This window comes from Setaria viridis, chromosome 7 (assembly GCF_005286985.2).
Source record: "Setaria viridis chromosome 7, Setaria_viridis_v4.0, whole genome shotgun sequence".
Taxonomy (NCBI): domain Eukaryota; kingdom Viridiplantae; phylum Streptophyta; class Magnoliopsida; order Poales; family Poaceae; genus Setaria; species Setaria viridis.
In genome coordinates this window covers 1,824,993-1,849,567 of record NC_048269.2, presented here as the reverse complement: position 1 = coordinate 1,849,567, position 24,575 = coordinate 1,824,993, and the positions used below count along the sequence as shown (strand labels likewise).

General features: G+C 47.1%; 1 protein-coding gene and 1 pseudogene across 1 annotated transcript; both read left to right on the top strand.

Annotated features, from left to right (window-relative positions):
- The first annotated feature begins 5,413 nt into the window (after positions 1-5,413).
- On the top strand, positions 5,414-6,294 carry LOC117863666 (acyl transferase 15-like; annotated as a pseudogene).
- Positions 6,295-17,005: 10,711 nt separating this feature from the next.
- LOC117865484 (uncharacterized) lies at positions 17,006-24,336 on the top strand. The gene is made up of 4 exons (XM_034749697.2): positions 17,006-17,241; positions 21,923-23,531; positions 23,677-23,751; positions 23,860-24,336. The coding sequence occupies exons 1-4, from the start codon at positions 17,006-17,008 to the stop codon at positions 24,334-24,336; spliced, it is 2,397 nt and encodes a 798-aa protein (XP_034605588.1).
- Positions 24,337-24,575: the final 239 nt, after the last annotated feature.

The window sequence follows — 24,575 nt, the reverse complement described above, 5'->3', positions numbered from 1 at the left end:
GGGGTATGATTGGAACAATAATTGGGCTGGACTATTGGGAAGAAAGAAGATGGGTTGGGCTGAGAAGCCATGGGCTGGGCTGCAATGGTACTAACTTTTTATTATTGCAATCCTCAACTATTGTCATAGTCCGTGTTTAGTCCCTCACGTTTAAAACCGATATCCGCGTCTCCTCGACTTATAAATCCGTTTATTTTTTCTATTGCTGCTATTGCTGGTTTTGACGGTGGTTTTGCATGATGTGATGTGAGCCCCACATGTCTGAAAATAGGTGGCGGTGGACCCCACATGCCATATGGCTTTCTTCTCCCCTCTCTTCCTCCTTCCTCCCTTTCTCTCTTCCTCCTCCCCCTCGAGCGGCTTAGAGTAGGCTTCTCCTCCTCAAGCTATCCTCCTCCCTCCCTTTCTCTCTTTCTTCTCCCCCTCGAGCGGCTTAGAGTAGGCACGGCCGGTGGTCTTTTTTTCATTTTAACCCTTTTGCGAAACTATTTTTACAAATAGACCCTCCGCAAAATAATTTCCAAAACTGGACCTTTTTCTCGGCACGCTAAGGTACGTGGCTCGGCGTCGCCCGAAAGAACACCAAGAGCTGCCACGTTAGCGTTAGTGTGTTCGTTGGGTTTCTACCGTGGCTGTAACATCCGCAAAATCACCCGCTAAAAATTGTTTTCAAAATCTTGTTACCGTTGAGCTCCCATAAATCTAAATCTTCCCGGCAATTTCGCCGTCCCAGCACCCAAAGCCGACAACCATCATTTTATCCTCTCTGTAAATTTCGCCGCGTGCCGATCGACAAACCGCCGCGCGTGCTCCGACCGCATTCCACAATCGCCGCCAGCTCTCCCTTTCTTTTTCTCTTTTTCCTCCCATTTCTTTTTCCCTTTTCCTCTTTTCTTTTTCTTCTTCCCTTTCTTCCTTTCTTCTTCTTCCTTCTTCTTCTTTCTTCCTCCTCCTTCTTCTTCCTGGCGCACACTCCCCCCAGTGCCATTACTCCCTAGCGCCTACACCTCTCACCCCGGCCGCCCTAGGCCCCCCTGCCGCGCCTGTGCACTGGCCCCGCTGGCCCCGGCCCCACCTGCACCCGCTCTCTGCGGCGCCGGCCCCCTGCACGCCGGCAACGCGCCCGGCGCTGGCGTTGCCGCCTCGGCCACGGCTCGCCTCCCCGGCCAACACCGCCCCGACCCCTACCATCGCCGGCCCCTACCGCGCCGCCCGGAGCCGCCGGCCCCCACCTCGCCGGCTCGTCATGACCTCCCGCGCCGGCCTTTAAAAGGGGCAATCCCGGCCGCCCCTCACCCCAAGCCGCTAGCACCTCCCCCCGCTCTCCCCAAGCGTCGCCCGTGCGCTGCCCTCGCCACACACCGCCACCGCCAGTAGCACCGCCCCTCCCGTGCGCCGCCACCTCTTTGCCCACCACCGGCCACCCTCCCTCCCATCTCCAAATCCCCAAGGTAAGGGGCAAAACGGAGCCCCCACAACCTCCTCTACCCTCCCCCGCTGTCTCCCCTCGCCGCCGGCGAGCCTAGGCTGCCGCCCCTAGGCCGGCCTCCCCCTTCCTCTCTCTGTGTACCGTGAGGTATAGAGGAGGAAGAAAGCCCTCATTTTCGATTTAACCCCCTGTTATTATCTATTCGCGAAATAACCCTCCCACCCCTCTCATCCTCCTTTCGCAGATCAGACCCTCCACCTCCCAAAAATATTTATAAAAAGGTCCTTTGTTTCTCGCAGATAAGTCCTAGACCTTCATTTAAGCCCCTAATGCTCCGTTAACTCGTCATTTCATGTGCCAAACTTTCTCCAATTAATCCTAAATTCGACCACGTCATCCTCCAGTATACTTCCACCGAGCCATATCCAAATTTCATGAAAATACTCATTCCACCTATCTTCCGTTCGCGTTCTCTGTTCGGAGCTCAACGGGTCAAATCTTATTTTCTTTTTATTTATTGTATGCTCGTTTGTGTGTGCCGTAGATCGCGGAGTACCTGAGGAGGAGTTTGACCGTGAGCCCGAGCCCGAGGACCAGCACCGCGAGCAGGAATTCTCGGAAGGCTTTGAGGACGGCAAGTCCAATCTCATCCTTTGATGCATATTTATTCCTAGTTTTTCAAACACAACCTATTGGCCTGTTTTTATAAAAGTGCATATTGTTTTATCGCAAGACATGGTTGGATAGCCACCCTTGATTATTATGAACATTCCTTATTATCCTACAATTATCTCTAAATATGACCTGCTCTGTTTGGATGATAATTACTGCTGGAATGCTTAGGATCTCGTTACTCAATTCAATCTTGACCACAATATATTTTGTTAAAGAATAAATGTGTGAGTGTTTTAAAAAGGAAGTTGGGTTTTTTGGAAGTAAAGGAAAGAAATGCTTAGATGAGATGGATGGGCGTTTCATGTGCGAAATGTCAAATTGTGGGCTCGTACCTTGGTGGTTGAGCAAGGTTGGGAGATATCCATCTTGTCATGGTTAAGGACCGAGTTGATGTGTCATCTTGCCTAATTCAACCATCGTGCAACCACTTGACCGTTGTGTGGCCGACAGCTTAACATAAATCCCACTAGCTAAACTGTTAGTCTTTGGGTGAGCTGGTGAGCAATGGGAGCCCATGGAAAAGGAGTGAGATCTTTGTGACTTAGGTCCCAGTTAAGACCTCGTTGGTAGGTTGTTAACCCCTTGGTCACTTCCGTGTAAACTAGTCAGTCTTAGCTAAGGTGGGTAATGACTTTGTTAGGATTCACACCGGCACTAAGGTGATTGTGCTGTGGTACCCTACTTGTGGGAAAAGTGTACAACCTCTGCAGAGTTAAAATCTATCCAGGTAGCCGTGTCCACGGCATTGGACGAGTTACGGCTTGGTCACACAACTAGCACTTGGAGATGGATGGTTTTTATGGCGTATGTTGGATTTTGGAAGTGTCCGGCAGTTGTGCCGTGGGCTATGGCGGACGGAGAGTCCGATAGCAATAAAATTTAGATCCTTTGTGTAGGATCAACCACACTTAATGTTTCAGTTACTAAAGGAAAAGATTTGCGAAAACTCTTTTGAAAATGAACCCTTGCATGTGTTGAGAACCTAGCTTTAAGGCAAAATGAACCTTAGCCTTATTCTTGATTTATCCTGTGCATAGTCTTGATTGTATCCCCTCCGTGGATAGGGTTGGACTTGTTGAGTACTTCTGTACTCACCCTTGTTTCGTTGCTACAGAAGAAGATCCGGACTTCGTCGCCGAGGATTTTGAGTAAGAGGTCATGTCCGCACCCAACGCTGCGTGTGGTGTTGGCCTGCGCAAGATGCTTCTGCTGCCGTGTAGTCCCGAGTGCTGTCTTTTGGCAGTCACTTGGCTTGCCGTTGTTATTTATTTGCTTATTATCGTGGCGTGGCTTTCACGCCCACTCCCTCGGGAGTTGTACGGTATTTGAACTATCTGTTGAATAAATGTGTTATCAGCCTCCTGGGACTGATATTTGCATCACATTTAGTCTCCGCTGATGTGGGCATGCTTCAGTGGCACTGCTTGGCATGCGTCTATCTAACGTCGAAGTAAAGCCCTCGGTGTATCTCCGTGGAACGTCGAGCTTTGTGCCATTAATGCTTCCAGCACCTTACCGTCGAGGACCCCTACTCCACCGCGCACTCAGGGATTGCTTCGTCTTGCCCGCACGAGTCCGCCACCAACACATTCATCCGCTGCTTGAAAGACCAGCTCCACCCAAGCATGGAGAAAACCTCCACATATTTGGAATTTTTGTTCCACTGCTTGGTGTTTTCTACTCCCGTTGCTTCCAGTGTGGTTGTTTCTGCAATGAGGCGACTGCCTTGGCACGAAGGGCCTGGCGGCGGCGGACGAGCTATTGAAGCCGGAGATGGCGGCTAGGGTGCCACAGGATGGTGGCGGCCAGTGCCTGGTTGGCCGTCGGAACAACGAGGGCGATGGAGGTGAGCTTGAGCGCGCTGAAATGGAAGAGGAAGGCAGAGGGGGAAGAAAAGCGGCACGGTCCGCGGCAGCGGCGGAAAAACCCTTGGTCACACCCCCTCCTCCCCTCATGTCGACGCGCACGAACTTGTGGAACCAATCGGGAGTTATAATGGTAAGACCTGGGCGTGGATTGAGCCGATGCCGAGTTAACGAGGCTAGGCGTTAGCTAGACAAACGCCAAGCTATCAAACCCAAACACCATGCTGGCGCTGACGTGGTAAGCTCGGCATCTCTTCGAGGAATGCCGAGTCACTAACCTCAGCGTATGCAAACACCACGCTAGGTAAAGGGTCCATTTTTTGAAATAGTTTCACCGAAGGTCTTTTTGTGAAAATAGTTCCGCAGAAGGGCTAAAATGAAAAAAAGCCACGCACGGCCTAGTCCTGGCCTCGGCGCAAGGCGGCTAGGATGGCGCAAGCATGGCCAGCCCTTGCGGCTGCGTGGTTGATGGCACATTTAGCTCAAGGTCGAATCTAGCAACCGATGCAAATGTGGGTAGCCCCGACCCAGCAGCGGCCGGTCAGCTCGAGCGGCACTAGCCAAGCCTCGTGGGCAGCCAACTTGAGCAACAGCCTCGGGGAGCGAGGCACTTATGGAGAGAGAGGAAGAAGGAAGAGGAGGGAGGGATAAGGAAGAGAGAGGGTGAAGAAAGCCACCTGACATGTGGGGCCCACTACCACGTCATGCAAAATCATTGTCAAAACCAGCGAGGGGCCAAAACCAAATGGGTTTGGAAGTTGAGGGACTGCAAATACCCAGTTTTGCACATGAGGGACTAAACTCGGACTACGACAATAGTTGAGGGATGTCGAGAGGACTTTTTCCTATCGCAATGCAACATTAGAAATTTCCAACTTACGGGTGACGAACTGACGACCGATCTATGTTCCTGTTCACTCAATTTTCTGCCCAATAAAATGATGCCACATAGCTAAATGACAAAATGCCAATTAATCAAGTACTCCCTCTGTTCCAAATTGTACGTTGTTTGACCTTTCTAGGTTCATGGGTATTATGATGCATCTAGACATACACTCTATCTAGATGTATAATAATATCTATGCACTAAAAAGCTAAAACGACATACAATTTAGAATGGAGGAAGTATATACAAGTACAGCTATGCTTCAAGTCAATACCTGACCACCATTCTTGGCACCTTCGACTCCAGAGGCCCATTATCAACAGTCCTGATTAGCAAAAACACAAAACGCCTTTAGCAGAGACCAGAGAGGTAGCTTATTAGCTTTTACACAAAATGCCTTTGGCAGAGAGGTAGCATATTAGCTTTAAGCAGCACAGCGCAATGAGGGGAGCGGTGGTGACCAAGGCCTCGCTGGTGCTTGTCGTCCCATCGGAGTCGGAGATGATGATGTGACACCACCGCTGGCCGGCGACACAGTCGCCCCTCTCCTCATTCGACATGGTCTTGCTTCCTTTCTCGACGAAGTTGCTGCTCCCCTTTGATCGTCTAATGCATGATCCTGTGGAGACGATAAAGAGTGCTCTGTCGCGAGCGCTGGCTCACTACCGCCCCATCGCTGGCCGCCTCGACGGCAAGGGCGACATCGCGTGCTCCAGCGAGGGCCGCGTTCGTGGGAGCGTCAGGCGGCTGCGCGCTGGAGGAAGCCATGGCCATGTTGCAGTAGATGGACCTCACCGTCGGCTACCCGGCGTGTTCTGCCGCGACGTTGACCCCTTGTTGCTGGTGCAGGTGATGGAGTTCTCCGTCGGCGTCACATGGAACCACCTTCTGGCCGACGGCACGGGGATCAGGCAGTTCTTGTAGGCCGTCGGCGAGCTCGCGCGGGGAGTGTCGCCACTGTCTGTCATCCTGGTTTGGCACTGGGATGACTCGCTCATGGGCCTCCCCTCGTCGATGGTTGCGGCGCGGAGGTCAATGGTCGACAACAACGGCCTCGTTACCTAGCCCGTCATGACGTTGTCGTCCCGCTGAGCTTGGTCCGTCGCAACAAGGCCGAGTTCGGGGGCACGACGTTCAGGCCGTTGCGACGGTGATCTGGCGGAGCCGCACCCACGCCGCCATGTCCCCCGGCGACCCCACGTCCACTGCGCCGCTCTCCTTCCCATGCAACGCGCGCGCACGCCGGTGCTAGGGCGGGCTACTACGGCAACTGTGTCATCGGGCAGATGGTGCCTGCAACGAGCGGCGCGGTGGCAAGTAGCAGCATCACCGACCATGTCGGCCTCATCAGGCACGCCAAGGAGAAGGTGCTGGACCTGCTGTCCGGCTTCGGCTCCGGCGACGGCGGCGTGGCAGAACACTACTGGAAAACTAAGTAGTTGTCCTGAGGCTCAGTACCAATTATGTATTGACCCGGTACTAACGGCTAGTCCCCAAGGAGCACCCGTGACCCCCTTTAGTAACGGGTGGAGGCTTCACTCGGTACTAAAGGTCACAAATTAGTACCGGTTGAAGCCTTCAACTGATACTAATATGCCTGAGAGCCTTACCAGGTGGTGGAGGCTCCACACGGTACTAATTGGTGGGTGGGGATCCAAAATTTGGTCTTCACTGGATTGAAGTCCGCACGCGTCCACTCCTCTTCGTCTGCTGGTGACTCTCCCTCTTTAATTTCTCCCAAACGGCCTCCCTCTCTCCCTTCTCCCCCGATCCCTTCTTCCCCTGGTCCGCTCCTCACCGGATCCCATTCCAGGTGCCCCTCCCCTCCCCTCACTGCTATCCCTCCCCTCTCCCCCCGCGCGCCCCTCACTACGATGCCGGTGAGGAGCGGCGGCGGGGCGAGGTGAGGCGACAGCACGATGGTGGGGGAGCGCAGAGGCGGAGTGGCAGGCGACGGCGCGTGGAGCAGCAACGGGCGATGGCGTGTGGAGCAGTGTGATCTGCAGCACGGTGCAGATCTGCAGGCCGGCGCGGTGGGAGAGCACAGAGGCGCGGCAGGGGTGACAGGATCTGAGGGGTGGCAGCGCGGTAGGACAAGGTGTGTGGCCTCAGCTCACCTGTCTCTCTCTTTCTCTGTCTCTGGGCGCCATCGGCCAGTGGCGGGGCCAGCGGAGCGCATCACAAGGGTGGCCGGCTAGGCGAGGGGGTCGTGGGGGAGGCGAGGTGGCCGGTGGTGATGAGGAGGAAGGGCGGCCAGCGAGGACGAGGAGGAAGGGTGGCTGGCGGTGACGTGGGGGCGGCCGGGTGGGTCCCTAAATTTGTACCCATTGGTACCTTTAGTACCGGTTATTTGATCCGGTACTAAAGGTCCCCTTAGTATCGAAATAGCAATACCGGTTGCACAACCGGTACTAAAGGGAGGGTTTGAACCCGATAATGAAAGCACGGTTCCCAGCAGTGGAAGAGCGGCAGGTCGACTGGTACAACAGGCTCGCCGTGGTAAGCAGGCTGAACCTGGGTTTCGACGCGGCGGACTTCGGCAGCGGCGGCGCTGCACACGTGACATGGCAGTGTGGCACGAGGAGCGGACGTTGGCGCTGTGATGCATGGTGTGCCCGCCCTGCCGGGGGACGTGGTGAATGTGTCGTCGCTGTGCGTGATGATGCCGGAGCATGCCGACGCCTTCCTCGGGGAGCTTGAGAGGTTGATCGCATCAACGTAGTTAAGCCGCGAATCATGCTAGTCTACGGTTGGCTGGTAGTTTGGAAAAAATTTCAGCCTTGCTTATTTTCTTCTGTCGTGTCCTACATAAATATTGCTTGCTAATTTTGAATTAGCCTTGAGGATGTGTAAATGAACTTTTAAATTTTTACTCAACCAATTACAGTAATTTTTTTAATTGTATTCATCTATCAGTAACTACACTACGGGAAACCTTAAATTTGCCGAGTGTTTTCTTTTTGCCGAGTGTTTTTTTCGGACACTCGGCAAACAAGCTCTTCGCCGAGTGCCAAGCCAAAAACACTCAGCAAAAAAAAAATACACTCGGCAAATCGGGACTTTGCCGAGTGTCAAATAAAAAGCACTCGGCAAAGCCCCCTCTTTGCCGAGTGTCAAAAAAAATACTCGGCAAAGAGGGGGGTTTGCCGAGTGTCAAAAAAAACACTCGGCAAATAGGGGGGTTTGCCTAGTGTTTTTTTTTGACACTCGGCAAAAAAATAATTTTTTTTTCTCTTTTCACCATGAAATTTTTTCTACTCCCTACATACAACATGTGGTACTCCATGTTAAAATTTGGTATATTTTTGAATTCATTTGCTATATTTATTTAATTAATTGCATTTCAAGGGAATTTTTGGTATAAGTCAAATTTGAACTGCAAGTGATTCAAATTATGGAATAAAATGAGTAGAAAAATGATATTCATGTTATTTGGACCAATTTGAGACCTGACCCATGAAATGAAAAGAAATTTCGAACATCTTGTTCAGGAAACACGACCATGAACGTGTGGCAGTAGTATTTTTAAATTGTAAAAAAACAATCAAAGTCTGAAAATTATGAGATTTGCCATGATGTGATGATATAATACGTGGAGGCTGTGGAAAAAAATTGAGAATGTTTTGCACATTTCATCATGTACGATGATTACAAACCGAAGCATCTCAGAAGAAGAATAGTAACTTTGAGAAGGATTCGATAAAATTTAGAGTCGAAGTGACGGTCGAGTTCGGTTTGACTACAAAACTTTTTGTATAGTCAGTAGTGAACCTATATTGGTTCGTGTGAAAATTGGTATTTTTTTGAAACTGTTCGATATTTTTTAAATTTTTTTCAAAAAACATTTGCCGAGTGTCCTATGGTGGACACTCGGCAAATCAACCGTTTACCGAGTGTCCACGTAGGACACTCGGCAAACAGACGGCCCGCAAGAAATTAAAACACCCCCCGGCCCGGCCCCCTCCCCCCACTCTCCTCTCTTCCCCTGCTAGCTAGCCTCTTCCCCTCCTGCCTCCTGCATGCCTCCCGCCGCCGCCGCACGCCTCCTGCCGCCGCCGCCGCCGCACGCCTCCTGCCGCCGCCGCCACCGCACGCCTCCTGCCGCCGCCGCCGCCGCCGTCGCACGCGCGCCTCGAGGTCGGATCCGGCGGGCCCCCTCCCCTCTCCTCTCCTCCGGCCCCGCCGCCACACCTTCCCCCGGCCCCGCCGCCAGCGCCGCCCGGCGCCCGGCGCCCCCGGCCCCGCCGCCCAGCGCCGCCCGGTGCCCCCGGCCCCGCCGCCCGGAGCCCCCCCCCCCGCCCGGCACCCCCGGCCCCGCCGCCCCCGGATCCGCCGCCGCCCGACGCCCCCGGCCTTGGATCCGCCGCCGCCCGGCGCCCCCGGCCCCGCCGCCCCCGGATCCGCCGCCGCCCGACGCCCCCGGCCCCGGATCCGCCGCCGCCCGCCGCCCCCGGCCCCGGATCCGCCGCCGCCCCCGGCCCCGGATCTGCCGCCGCCCGACGCCCCTCCACCGGATCTGCTTCATGGCGTGGCGGCGGGAAGCAGTGGCGGTGGCTGGCGGCGGTGTGGATGGTGGTGGCGGCGGCGGCGGCGGCGGCGGCGGAGCAGGAGCAGGTGGCGGCGGCGGATGGTTTGGAACATGTTTTTTTTTCAATAATTGTTCGCCGAGTGTTTTCTGGGCACTCGGCAAAGTCTTTGCCGAGTGCCCGACACAAAACACTCGGCGAACTAGTGTTTCCCAACTCGATATTTGCCGTGTGCCGTTTGCCGAGTGTTACACTCGGCAAACGGTTCGCCGAGGGTATTCTGCCCTTCGCCGAGTGCCCCTGGCACTCGGCAATTTGCCTGTGTCCCGTAGTGCTATATGTTGAACTAATTATCTTTTTTTAAACAGTATATATTTAAGAATGGAGAAAGTATCTGTAATGAAGAGAGATCTTGCACTATTGGAGATGCGTTGCGAGTTAGAGGGATGCTATGGGTGGTGGAGGATGTAAATTGCACAAGGGTTAATGTGACCTTGTAAATTAGCGGCACAGCATGGAGCGGGCGCAGGGCTACGTTGGGGTTGCGCAGGGATACGATAAGGGTGAAGCTGTAGGTGCCGTTATTGGCGGGTGCGAGGCCGAGGCGGGAGAGGGACGCGGCCTCGATGGTGGCGGCGACGGGGCGGACGACGGCGAGCGCGATGGCGACGACCGACGGCAATGGGCATCAGGATGCAGCAGATGAGACGGAAACAAGGTTTGAGGGCTCCAACGCTGAGTTAATGTTGGGAAAAAAACATTAAAAACTGAGTGACATGTCAGTTTGAAGGCTATTCCCAGTGGTAAGTTTCATCTCGCGGTTTCCAAAGGTGACATATCATCAAAAGAGGCTTGAGTTGCTTTCGAAAAAAAAAGCTTGAGTTGATGAATGAAACCGATTCCCTAATGTAAAGTTTCATTTCACAATTTCATAAGCGGTGCATACCATTCACCAAAAGAGGCTTGAGTTGATGAATCAAACCAATCTCCCGATGCAAAGTTTTATTTCACGATTTCATAGGCGGTGCATACCATTCAATTGCAAGGTATGTGATTGGATATGGTCAGATGAAATGAAACTCTCTAGCCCCCAATGCCAGTTTCATCAGATTTCATAGTCTTGAAAACAGTGCATACACAGTTTCATCCTAATGAAACTCCTTCCCTTTCTTTTCATAATTACGTTGTCATGTCATCACATATGCTGATGTGTCATCATATTTAATGTGCATAAAACCTCTATGAAACTCCCACTGGGATTAGCATATGTGATAACATGATAACATGCTTTAATATTCAGGCCCTTGTAAGAAAATCGAGTTGGACTATCATATATGATAACATGCTTTAATATTCAGCCCCTTGTAAGGGAACCCTTCGGAGAAAGATACATTTCATTAAATTAAAGTCCATCAATTAATAGAGCTCCTGCTTGTACCTGGCGTTGCTGGTTGGATCCGCCTCTGCTCGGTACTTCCCTATCGCATGCAACAGATAATGGCACCAAGGAAGAGGCTGGAAGCCAACTCCCTGGTGGACTAAGAAGCTTCAATATTTGAAAACAGCAACATTGGCACAACAAGCAAGTGACCATGCACTTGAACCACTGAATACCTCACAGATGGTCGTCGGCTATAACTTCATCATAGAGATCATGGGTAGACACTTGTTGCCTCAATGGCAGGACCCAATCGATGAGCAACAAAAAAACGAAGAAGGGGATCCATGCACACTAACCCTATTTTGACATAACTGGCAGTGGAATACGTACCTCACAACTAATCCACCGGGAATTTCACCAATGATGATGCAATCACAAAGGAAGAGTAGAAGGGAGAAGAACACATAGCCATGCCATACCGACACCACCATGGGTAACCCTAACCTAGCTAAGAACTACTTATTAGGTATGGGTATGTAGAACTAGATGTGAGATCCCTGGTTCGCCTCTCCACCTGAGCCAGGGAAGACTACCAGAAGTGCAGGGAACCAACGAGGATGAGAACGAGGATGAGCCAGATCGAGGGAGCTCTTTTCCACCGCTACAGTAGAGAGTGAAGAAGGAAGAAGAGTCAGGATTCTCCAAATGTAACAACACACGTTCTTCTCCCATCAAAACGGATCGCCACCTCTCTCTCCTGTCATAGTCTCATCCTTCCTACTACATGCAGTTTCTTCTGGACCTTTCCCATCTGACCATCTCCCTCGTGTTCCCAACGTTACCTCAATTCCCCATCCCTCCTAAATCAGCCACGAATCCATTAAAATAGTAATAAATCAAGCTTAGATCTACAAATATAGATCTGAACATTGTACTGCCATTTTGGGCATCAAGATGACTTTAAACTAAAAAACTACAAACTAGAAAGTCGTAGATCTCGGCGACTCTATAGTTTTCATACAAATGTTATCACCATTCGAATTCATATGAATAAATTATAATTGTTTAGTTACGCCAATTCAACCAGCAGTAGGGTAAATTCCGCCAATTGAAATGGTTCAAACGGCTATATATTTATATACTTGCAATTTTGTTGCAAAACAGTAAAATAAAAATAAAAAACTTAAAAATTAAAGGCTCGGACAATTCGGCCCATGTAGTAGGTGCACTGATCTGTACATCACGCTGAGCTTCAGCCCAGGCCACATCTCACCTTGTAGTGACAGGCATCCGTTCCTTCCTCCTCTTTTTGGAAAAAAGCCTCCGTCAAATAATTGCCACTCCAACAGGTGGTCATGAGGCGGAAGACTAATGATTGACTAAACTTTGACCTTACCGGTGCTTAAAAACATTATTCCTCCTCAACCGCTAACGGACTTAGTATTTCTTAAAATCCAATCTGCATATGGATACATTTCGATGCAATTTTTTGACACATGGTAACATATATCGTAGAGACAATCAAGGGTTTTTTCTTTACTAGGAAATATGCCCGTGCATTGCACAGGAGGAAAAAAGCATCGCATGTGCCAATACCCATGGCACAAAACTTAGATGATAATTTGATGTTGTTTGTCAATTTTTAATTATATCTTTGCCAAATAGAATTGCTGAATTATTGAATATAATTTTTTCTCCCTTTATTTTTTTATCTTTGTCGTTTGTTTCTGTTATAATGTGATTTTTTGTTTGATGTAGGTCCGACAGCCTTAAAAAGTTGACTAGCACATCATTCTTATCCAAGCCCAAGCACTGTGCCTCTGGATCTCGCCGGTCTGGGAACCACCGTGCATAGTTCCCTTGTTGACCCGTTTTGATGTTGCCGCACGCTTCCTTGTCGGGCCCTGCACCGCGCTGCACTCCCATCGTCTCCTTGCTCTGTCGCTGCTTCCTTACTGGCCTCCTGCGCTGCATCCCTAGGCGCTAACCTGCTCTTCCACTGTTGTGTTGTCGATTGTTTGCCGCGTGATTCCCTGTTGCTGGACGGATTCGCAGTCATCTGCCGCATCTGGCCTTCGTCGCCTGGCCAGGAGAAGTTGTGTGGTGGTGCTGTAACTGTGGACAATTGACGTCTAGATGCTGATGTCAAATTTCGTTGTTGCTGGTCAGTGGTATTCCTTTATCCTCTATTTTGTTTTTGAGTGTATTTCTTGGTCGACGGCCGGCGTCACGAGTGGATGCCACGGCGGGCAGCCGGTGGATGGAGGGGCGGAGCCAGGATTTTATCATAGTGGGGGCCAAGATGCCAAGTAAAAAGATGATCTCATAAGAAAAAAGATCGAGCTCTAGATTTTTTAGGCAAGGGAATTTATGAATCTAATATAGTACTAGAGATTGGAAATTAGGCTAGGCAGTTTGATTCTTGGAGGCTCCGAGGTTCAGCTAACCTGCAAGCTCATAGTCGATTTGTTCTTACCTATTTGAGCCTTGGAATGGTGCAGCAAACAACTTTTGTGACCATACACCCACTCGTGGAAAGCAATTAGTGCAAGTGTGTAACGCACACAGCTACCTAATTCAGCATGGAAGCTGACCTTGGGACGGGCCGCCGGCGGCAGACGGCGAGGCCAGAGGGGCACAGGCGGATGGCGGATGGCACGGGATGATGGATTGATTCATGGGAATGGAGGAGGTGGCGAAAACATCGCTGGTCGCAGAAACGCACACAGATGAGGAAGAAAAGGATTTTTTTTGCAAATTGTCTGGAACTACAGCTGTTTAACTCCAAGAACTGTGGGTTGATTATGAAAACTTGAGAAATTCTTTTGCAAAACAACCATGACGGTTGGAAGAAACTACCGCTACCGCTAGGTAGAGATTAACGTGGGGACCTCTACTATCCTATCAGATATTTACCCACCCCATATTTGGTTGTGGCCAAAATTCTGTAATTATATGCGTAGCAAGGTTGCAAACATTAGTGGTATCAAATAACCCGCCCCTATGGGTGCAAATGGTGTGGATATTTTCTTGCTGATGTAAGATGATCAAATATTGACCTGGATTCATTTTCGCTGATTCTTTACACGAATTGACATAGTTAGAATGTCAGATTTGAATATAATAAGAACAACATCCGATGGGGATATCTGGTTGGATAATTCCAAAAGCCTATTCCAATATCAGGTTCTAGTTGTTGTAATGGATATCCATTAGGCCCACCATGCACAATTTGAGGCTTAAGAGTTTTTTTCCTTTGTTAAAATTATTAATTAATTTACAGGAGGATCTTTTTTCAAATTCTACTTCACTAAATATTTTATTAAAAATAAATTTAGAAAATACTAAAGGTCAAGTTAATGTAACCTTATTTACAAAAGTTTCTAATTCAATAAAAAGATATAAGGGTTTGAGGAGAAATAAGTATAACTTTTTGAATATCGCAGAATTATAAAAGTTTCAAATTTGTTTTTTCTTGACATGTTCAACTTAATTAAAAACAAAAATGTTACAATACTTAATTCGTTGTTGTCTTCGTACGACTATCTATAAAATTTTCAATGCACATATAGTTAAAATATTGCAGTACTTGAAACGCTTACTATATATCTACCGATCAATATGCCTATTTTGCTATTTTGCTTCTTTAAACGCAATCTAGTTGAGATGTAGACTAATAAAATGGCCCAATAATCAGAGGACGACGTGTGTTTTAAATATGGTTTACTTCTTATCCGAATAAATATTAATGACTCATATTTTCCACATTCAACCGGTACCATGTTTGATACATTATCAGTTCGTGTATTCATAACTACTCGTACCTGCATTTCTATTCAAATATTGTTCTTGTCCTACTCGGGCTCTGGGAAAAGATATGAAAAAGACCAGCAATATCCGTCTGTATTTGACGCGGATGCACCGTCCATATTTGCTTTCCGGAAAGTTAATAGCACATTAAGTACGAAATAGTGGAAGTAGAGCCAGAAATTTTTAGAAAACAAATACTTGAATGTACGTACTTAGCTTCATTTCCACACAACTCATAAAGCAAATACTATATACCTCACGTTTATGCAAAATTATGCATATTATATGTATTTAAAATGTTTTGGATTTCACAACACACAGGCACGGACCTAGTTGTTGTAGCTTCAGGCTAGGTTTGAGGCTCAGCGGGATAGCAGGATTGTATCACAAGTTGCTTGCTCCTTTTGGCAAGAACTAAATTCTAATCCTTGGCTTGCTACTAACAGCAAGGTCCTTTACCCATTTCTTTGCAAAAGGGCAACTTTCCGTACACCTGTGGTTCCCACTTCTCATGTAAGATTCTCCAATGGAATCGTGTGGTTTCTCTTTAAACTGACTTAGGCCAGCTTCCAACTGACTGAAGTGATAAAAAAAATTCCTATCTTCGTTGTGGGGATTGCTAAATGTAGCTTTTGGAAACTAAAGAATTGTAGGCCCTAGTTCATTCTAAAAATAGTATTAAGACCCATTTCACCGGTAGAGAAACGAGCAGTAGTTTCGGTTCGGAAACCTCAGAGATCTCGGTTTTCACAACCGGGACTAATCATTCGGCACTAAAGATCCCGACCTTTAGTCCCGATGACTAAAGGCACATCTTTAGTCCCGATTGGTCCGGGACATCCTTTAGTCCAACCAGGACTACGAAAGATGTCTCTACGGACTACGAAATTTAAATCCGGGACTAGGCTTTAGTCCCGGGTCCAAAAACAATCGAGATTTTTGTTGAGAATGGAAGTTCGTTTTTCCACCAGTGTTTAGAATGCAGTGCTATCTCCTACATTTATAGTTTGTAGCGAGAAGAATTATGTAGGCCTCGATTACAGAACATTGAGATTGTTTCCCTACTTAATGTTGGAGATGAAAATGTTCTATTGAGGTTGCTGTGGAAATTCCTATAAATTGTTGCATCCGGTCCAGTTAATTTTTCTGTGTAACTCAAATTATTTCTTACACAACCTAGATCTGCAACACAGTAACTATAAATCTTGAGATATCCTTAGTTCCACAAACACGGTTAAGTGTGAATACGAGCTATAGCTGATTTGATGGGAACTAGGGTGTCCGATCTTCCGTCAGGTGAGGATAACTCTCGATTTGGTGGACTAGCAACACACTTGATCCGGCTTCTAATCAGCAAGATCCGAACCTCAAAATCGAAGCACCACTTCTCCTTTGGTTATCAACCGTGCGTAGCCCGGTTGACCTCGCCATGAAGGCTACCTCCTGCATACGAATCAAGAACGCAAGAAAGAGCAAGGAAGAATGCAACTCAATTGCAGAAAACCTTAGATTAAGCACACAAAGTTGGGGTCTCACAAGCCAATGAACGACGATTGTCAATGATAGATTGAATCTAAGCAAAACCCAAACCCTAATATGGTGACGGCTACTGAATATGTGAGGGTTAGGTCATGGATAACCCTCCTGGACGCACCCCTATGGGCTCCAACATAGTACATGAGCCAACGGCTCAAAAGACGGTGGCGCAGCACCTTGACAGATTCTGAACGTCCACTTGTTTCGACGATTTTTGTTGACTTAGATGGAATTTTGATGTGGGACTAGTGCCATTGGAAGTCCTATGAAATTATCTTTCCATCCATATAGAGAACGTCAAAACGGACTCCGTATGCGACCTGAGAGTCGTTTTTGGTGCCTACTGCTCCTAAACTTCGAGGTGGGCTCGAACTTGAGTTGCTTTGGGCCTCCACCTTAGCAACTCGAAAGGAATTAGCCTCAGGCCTCCTTCTTGACTTGGACACCCATGCTGGACTCCTTCTCCGTGCCATGCGCCAATCATGGTCATATGCATGGATGTCGTGTCCTATCACGATCTGCCATAGTTGTGTGGTTTCTCAGGAGTTCAATTGATAAGTGAGTAATCTTCGGACTCTGCACTAATCAAAGATAAACTCACAATGCAGAGCACAGAAATGAGAGTTTACAAGAAAAGGTCCATCGATCCGGCAGTTTGGTAAATACAAAAGCTGAGGAAAACTTTAATAATAAGGCACACACTTGGGAAGGCCAAATCACGATTACGCCCTGACATTAGCAGAGGATATGCTGTCCCAAACATTGTCTAATATAATTACTTTTTGCATGCTATATATATTGTCTTGGCGGGTGCATCGACCAGAACAAGGAGAACCAGTGCAGCAGGCATCCACTGCACACAACCATAAGCCGTAAGCAGAAGCAAATACGCCAGCCATGGAGCATGCAGCTGCTAGCACGATGGCCGATGTGCATGATGAACGCCGGCTACCCGAAGCGAGGATTAACCACAGCATTGTACTGCGGTGGGCGTTCATCGACAAGGCGATCAGCGGCTTGGGGAAGTTGGCACTTGCTTGGGCCACCATCGTTCTGCTCGGTGGATTCTCCACCCTGATAAAGCAGAAGGACTTCTGGTTCGTCACCATCATCACCTTCTTGGAAGCCACCAGGTTAGGAATACCCAAAGCTACTACGTCACCGATCCTTAATTACATCGCTGTATGTTTTTTTTGAAAGAAAACTGCGCTGCCTGATCTTTACGTACTTGTTAAATACAGTAAAACGTACACTAATTGGAGGCTCCTTCGTATTAATCCTCACAAGATGCATAAAAAAGATAAATCCAAGAAATTATCAAAAAACTATAAACATCCGACTATCAATTTGGTAGACTCCAATCATTTTAGGGGGTGTTTGGATACGAGGTGCTAGGTCATATTGGATGTTCGGATGCTAATTAGGAGGACTAAATATGAGCTAATTACAAAACTAATTGCACAAATGAAGTCTAACTCGCAAGACGAATCTATTAAATCTGATTAATCAATTATTAGCAAATGATTACTGTAGCACCACATTGTCAAATCATGGACTAATTAGGCTTAATAGATTCATCTCGCGAATTAGACTCCATCTGTGCAATTAATTTTGTAATTAGACTATGTTTAATATGCCTAATTAGTATCTAAACATCCGATGTGACAGGTGCTAAACTTTAGCAGCCCGCATCCAAACAGGCCCTTATCCAATGGATCTATTATGTTTCTAAGAAATTGCCCAGCTCTGCCTTGTAGAAATAATCTAAAGTAATTCCCCAACCTATACTTATATTACCCACTTGTACCATTACAAACATAACCTAAAGTAACACACTATATTTGTATCTAAATTACCCATACACGTCATTATTAAAATTACCTAAAGTAATCCATAAATATGCATATAAATTACCTAGATCTATCACTATAAAATATATCAAGGGTACACCAATATATGATTCTAAATTACTTATTTGTGCTATTTTTAATGTAAAAAACACTAACTTTAGGTATACATGCATAATGTGTATAAGCATATAGATCAATATATATACATGTATGCAGGAAGTGACAATACCGGTTTCTATACTAAACATATGAACTAAAGGTTTATTAAACAGATGTCAAACACATAGGGAGCTGCAATCAAAGTGAGAAAAACTTATGAATGTTGATGAAAGAGTGTATAGAGTAATTGATAACTAAAGTGTATAGAAAGAGAAGTACACATATTGTGTTACACTATTTAACAAATGAGGGAGAGAGCTAGGTAAGTAATTTTGGCTACAAATCGTGGGGCATAATTTTTTCATAATTTTTAGTACTTTTGTCTTTCAAAATTAATTTCCCATGTAGGAGCATCAGTTGAAGAACTAGTTAGTAGTATTAAACAAATTGAAATAAATATAACAAGTGTGTAATATTTTTGAAACAACTATTGAAGAAAAATCTAGGTTTTAAATATATCAATATTGGTGGTCAAGACCTTGAAACGATAGTTATATGGGAGGGAGTAATAGTACAGGTGGCTCATGACTCTGAGCTGCTCATGATCTACATATTTGACGAATGGCTCGCGACCATGGACCATCTATAATATGCATTTAATAGATCGAGCTTGTTTTACCTAAAAAATTAAGCATTTGTTCTTCAGATTAAAAAGGAATAAGGCTACTCTTAGAATGCTGGAATCTTAGTAGAAGTAGTTCAATCTTTTCTTATGATTATTAATTGGAGAGTTGTTTTAGAGCCTCTACGTTAATCCCAGGAGATGCACTAGCAAAACAAGACAAATTCAAGGTAGAGTCTAATTATCACTGACAATAATAGCCATTCAGTCAGTTCAAAAAAATTTCCCAACTCTGCCGTCACAAGACCAGTGAAGTAACCACATAAATCTATATCTAAATTACCCAACTCTACCATTATACAATTACTAAGGGATCAAGAAAATTAAAAAGTGTTGACTACAAGTTGTGGGGCATAACTTTTCTGTGAATTCTTAATACTTTGTCTTTAAAAATTAACTGCTCGTACAGGAGCATCAATTGATGAACTTGTTAATAGTATTAAACACATTGAATAAATATAACAAGTGTGTAGTATTTTGAAACTATTATTAAAGAAGAATTTTGGTATGCCGTTTTCAAAAGCTAATTTTAATATTTAAATATTGGTGGTCAAAACTAAAATGTGTTAATTACACACACCTTGAAACAACATTTATATGGGGGGGGTGGGGGTGGGGGGTGGGAGTAATAGTACAGGTGGCTCATGACTTTGAGCTGCTCGTGATCTGCATATATCACAAATTGTTCACGACTATGGACCATATATGATATGCATTTAACAGAACGGGCTAGTTTTACCTAAAAGATTAAGCATTTGTTCTTCAGATTAACAATTTACATAACCCCCTTTTTTCTTTACCATTTGTATGACTCCTTTAGATTAAAGGGAAATAAGGCTACTATTAGAATATAATGCTGGATTCTTAGTAGAAGTAGTTCAATATTTTCTTATAATTATTAATTGGAGAGTTGTTTTAGAGCCTCTAGGGACAAAAGGTGGGATCTTGTATCCCGGGTCTCCCAGGAGGCCCCCACACGCGCACGTCACAAGTCACAAGTCACGCGATTTTTCACGCGAAATATGCGCATGCGCGCTGCGTGGGATTCGAACCCACAACCTCCAGCCTCGCGCGTAGCTTCCTTGCCATCCCACCTACACACCACATCTAACTATGTAGGGGATGCTATCCTTTTGTATTAACTCGTGGGGGACCCTTTTATCCCGGTTGGAAACACCAACCGGGATAAAAGACCCCCTTTTATCCCGGTTGGTATTACAAACCGGGATAAAAGGGTTCGGGGGATTTAGTCCTGTTCCAGTGACCTCGTTGGGGACCCTTTTATCCCGGTTTGAAACACCAACCGGGATAAATGACCCCCTTTTATCCCGGTTGGTATTACAAACGGGATAAAAGGCTCTCGACCTTTTTATCCCGGTTGGTGTTACCAACCGGGATAAAAGGGGGGATTTTTTTATCCCGGTTGGTGTTTCAAACCGGGATAAAATGCCTCTCAGGATCTTTTTTTCACACTAGCCTTTGCAACCGGGATAAAAGGTCCCGGTTGGTGAGCCCCCCACCAGTGACCGAGCTTTAGTCCCGGTTGGTGAACCTTTTGTCCCGGGCTAACTTTAAACCGGGACAAAAGGGGGCGCATCGAAAGCTAATTATCTACTAGTGCCCATATGTAAAAAAAAATGTAAAAGCATTAGCTGGTGAGGAGGAGCTAATGGCTTGTGAAAAGAAAAAAAGGAGGAGACAAAGGGAGGAGGTAAGAAGATAAAGGACTAAAATGGCATTTTATGAACTTTAGCTCCATCCATTAGCCATGTCTCTAAATGGAGGTACTAATGGGTGGAAGTGCTAAACCTAAACTTTATCAATAGCTGATCCAAACAGGTCCATATTCTCCTGTTGCCCACCTGCTAGGCACATAGGCCGTCTTAGTCTGCTCAACAACTCCTCCACCACCTAGTCCAGCTTCGTCAATCGCCCCATCAGTGCACGCATGGGCATGTGTAAGTGTCTCTAGGACTCCGTGTAGGAAAAAATGGACGAAATGATCCTCTGCTCATCTCAATTGTTTGAAAATTAGCCCCCTAAGACAAGCCACTTGCTAATCTCCACCAGTGGAGTGTCAATTGGATCTACTGAGACAAACATGCAAGATCACATACGACACCAAAGACACGATCTTTATTGACGAGGTTCGACCGAAGCCTACAACTACGACAATCCTTCCCAATAGCACAACGCTGGCCGCTTTAGGATCCTGACATCATACCGCCTCCCATACGATCGTGTCACTATGTCGTCATGGTTACAAGACCCTTCTCTCATATTTATTATGAGGAGACCTAGGTTATAAATTTTGACATGAACTCTATCCAATACTGCTAACTACAATCAGTTCCCTTGTAACCGGACTCGTACAAATATTCGACACAGTTGCTATGATACCAATTGTTAGGTTTAGTCCCACATCAGAAATTGATGGTGGGAGAGCACAACATATAAGGTGGGGCAGCCCTCACCCATTAGGCTAGTGTTTTGGGTTGAGTTAGGCCCGGGATTTTTTGTTTTTGTGGGTTCCAGTGGACCTAGGGCTGGTGGGGTGCCGGCTCGTGGGTACAGAGGGTCGTGCTGGAATTTGCTGCGCACTCTAACGAGTGGTATCAGGGTCAAAGGTTGGGAAACTTGGAAAATCTTCAAGGTCACATAGTGACGGGGGAGATCATGAACGTCTCCAGAGGGTCACACAGGTTGTGTGTGCCTGGAGAGTTGGACTTGGGACTACGATAATGTCTTTTGGGAGATCACATGTTTTTCTTCTGATGGAAAAGTTGGACCTGATGTGTGACAGGGAAGATTGTTAGGTTTAGTCCCACATTGGAAATTGACAATGAGAAAGCACAACAAATAAGATGGGGCAACCCTCACCCAAGCTAGTATTTTGGGTTGAGTTAGACATGATGCCTTCTTGTTATGGGCTCTAGTGGACCTGTGCCTGGTGAGGTGCCAGCTCGTGGGTGTAGAGGGTAGGGCCGGAATTCGCTGCATACCCTAACATCAATTACTCGCAGAAAGTAGCTACATCACATGTACCCATGAGGGTGGTAGCATATATTTAGCAGGGTTGTAAAAGATACTGCTGCACTTATCTTTATCGTTGTTTTAATAAATATAATATCACTTTTGTAATGAGATTTAATAAATACAACTGCACGCTTTGCAAAATAGCAGGCTTTTCAGCAGTGCTGTGGATCAAGAGGATACATTCATCCTCAACGCACCGGAAGTTGTGGCAGCACTGCCGGAGAAAATCGAGGCCATGGAACATGGAAGCTGGCAAAGGCACCGCCCTAGCAACCCGGAGCAAGGAACGATCGTCGCATCGTTCCTAACCTCCAGGCGCTGCTGTAGCTGCCGGATCTTCTTCGCCAAGATCCTCTCCACGGGCTTCACCTTTGCGCAGTTCGCCGCGGGCTTCACCTCCATCGTCCTGGCCGCCCTGCGCCTGAGCCGGCAGGACTACGTCGGCCCGGCGGACCAAGGCAGCAGCGACCACAAGAGCATCAGGGGGTCCCTGAACCTCTTCTACGGGCTGGTGCTCGCGCAGGGCCTCGCCTCCTTCCTCGCCGACACCATGCTTGCTGCCGATTACATGCAGGTGAGGAAGCTTAGCATGACATACCAGCTTGGCTCTTCAGGGGTGCAGATTATCAGGCGCTACATGCTCGATACCTACATGAAATGTTCCGGTGGGAGCGTGCGCGAAGCCATGAACATGGACATGGTCAGCTTCGCCATGGAGATGGCAAGATCAAACTCGGTCGCCGACCGCCTTGTCGGCGTCCGGATCCTTGATCGCATCCTCAGGGTGGACAAGTACCGAGGGTTGGCATTGATGCGGCTTCGGGCTTCCTCTGACACAGTGGCAAATTTGGTCAGTATGCTGGGACTGAAGGCCAACACCAGGGAGGAAGAGAACACTCGAGGGCATGCGGCTAACGTGGTGTTGTGGCTCTCCCCGGACCTCCTAGTTGAGAGCTTCCCAGAACTGCTACAGATGGTGTCTTCAATGCTTACTATGAAGACAACGACAGCGGCGGTGACGATCACGGCCCGGGTAAATCCCCAGAGCTCTAGCAATGTGAGCATCGAGCTCACATGGCTCGGTGTGAAAATCCTCAAAAAGATCATGGACAATCCGGACAATTGTAAGAAGGTGATGGATGACGATGACCAGTTGATGTCAAGCATTGTGGACCTTACAGCTGTTAGTGATGACAGCAGCTCAATCTCATGGTCTCCAGTAGTAGAAGAAATCATTGTGGAGGCAGTTCGGGTCTTGCACAAGCTGGTCAGAACTACAGGCGACGCCGGGAGGGCGCTTAGGTGCAAAACATCTGAGAACCTCCATGTTATCAGGAACATCAGAAAGATCCTAGAGCATCCTCAGAGCCATACAGAGCTACTCACTGAAGCAATTGGTGTTCTTGCTTGCTTAGCTTTGGATGAGACAGGAAAGCAAGAGATTGGGAGTTCACCTCGAATCATTAGGAAGCTTGTTTCATTCCTTGTTGCTGAAACACAAACTCCATCTAATAGAGTGGAGCTAGCTAAGTCTGCTGTTGAAGCATTAGTTATGCTTGGCGTGGACAGCCCAAGCATTGCCTGGAGGATCCTAGAAGAACTGAAGCCTGAAAACGTACAGCAACTCGTGGAGACGCTCTCTTCTGACTCTACAGAGCTCAGAACTATGGTTGCAAAACTCTTGGGGAGTTTACGTGTGAACTCTAAACCAGAGCATGCTCATTATAACAGGAAAATCGACAGCCAGCTACCTCTGGTAAAATTCACATCAACCTTTATTTATGTTTTTTAGTGTATACAACTATATATATATTAAGGTCTATGCACTTTGTCCTTAAATTTCTTATTGTGAATTACTCCTTCAACTATATAGTACTCTTACAATTTGTCATCACATACAGCTGCTGAATGTAATCAAGTTAGAAGTGGAGAAAGTAGAGGCCCTGGGTTCTGCTGGAGAGCTGCATGCCCGTAATGTATGGAGTTGGTCTCTGCAAATACCTATTTTATCCTTAGCTGTCTAACTTTATGTTTCTTTTTTCAAAGAAACTCACCCTGAATATACACTATACATACCCATGCAGAATTTGGAAGAATGGAGGACCAAGCAGGGCGCACTACTGGAGAGCATTGTCGGTCTCAGTGTTCAGATTTGCAAATTCATTCACGCAAGCGAGTATGGCGACGCCCTCCGGAATGCCAACCTCGCAGTGGATGTGTTCATGCAGAAGCTTAGAAGGATCCTTGATCTGTACAAGTCGCCAGAAACTGAGTTCCCAGGTGTAAGGCGAGTTACAGTCGAACTAATCATTTGGATGGTGCGGCGCAACAGCAGCTACGTCGAGGCTTTCTTTCGGTATCAAGTGGATAAGGCGGTGAAAGAAGTCGCAGAAACAGAAGCGAGACTTGAAATGTTTAAGATGTTTTGCTGTGGTGTTGGAGTCGTTAAGCACAGCCAATCCATTTCTTCTCTTGTTGGTTCTGCAGCTTTGGCTCAAGCTAGCACTGGTAGCACGTTCCAAGGCCAAGTGTCTGCTGAGCACACAGCACCAATTGCTTAGTTGCAGGGATGGATGATCCACATTGTAAGCCAAAAGTGTCACCTCTTCTTAGCACAACAAACTTGTGTCTCCGCCCATAGATCATCAAAAAGCTTTCATATACTAATCTTATGTTTGGTTATTGTAATCTAAACTGGAACATAAGCATGTTTCATAATAAAGGTTACTGTGACTAGCACTACTCGTTTCTAGACTTTGAGATTATCTCTTCTTTTCTTCCTGAACCATGCATCCATGTC

Excerpts from the sequence above, each read along its gene's own strand:
- LOC117865484 (XM_034749697.2), top strand. The coding sequence starts at position 17,006 with ATGGAGCATGCAGCTGCTAGCACGATGGCCGATGTGCATGATGAACGC. Across the intron at positions 17,242-21,922 it reads ACCTTCTTGGAAGCCACCAG|GCTTTTCAGCAGTGCTGTGG; the intron begins GTTAGGAATACC and ends GCAAAATAGCAG. Across the intron at positions 23,532-23,676 it reads TCGACAGCCAGCTACCTCTG|CTGCTGAATGTAATCAAGTT; the intron begins GTAAAATTCACA and ends CATCACATACAG.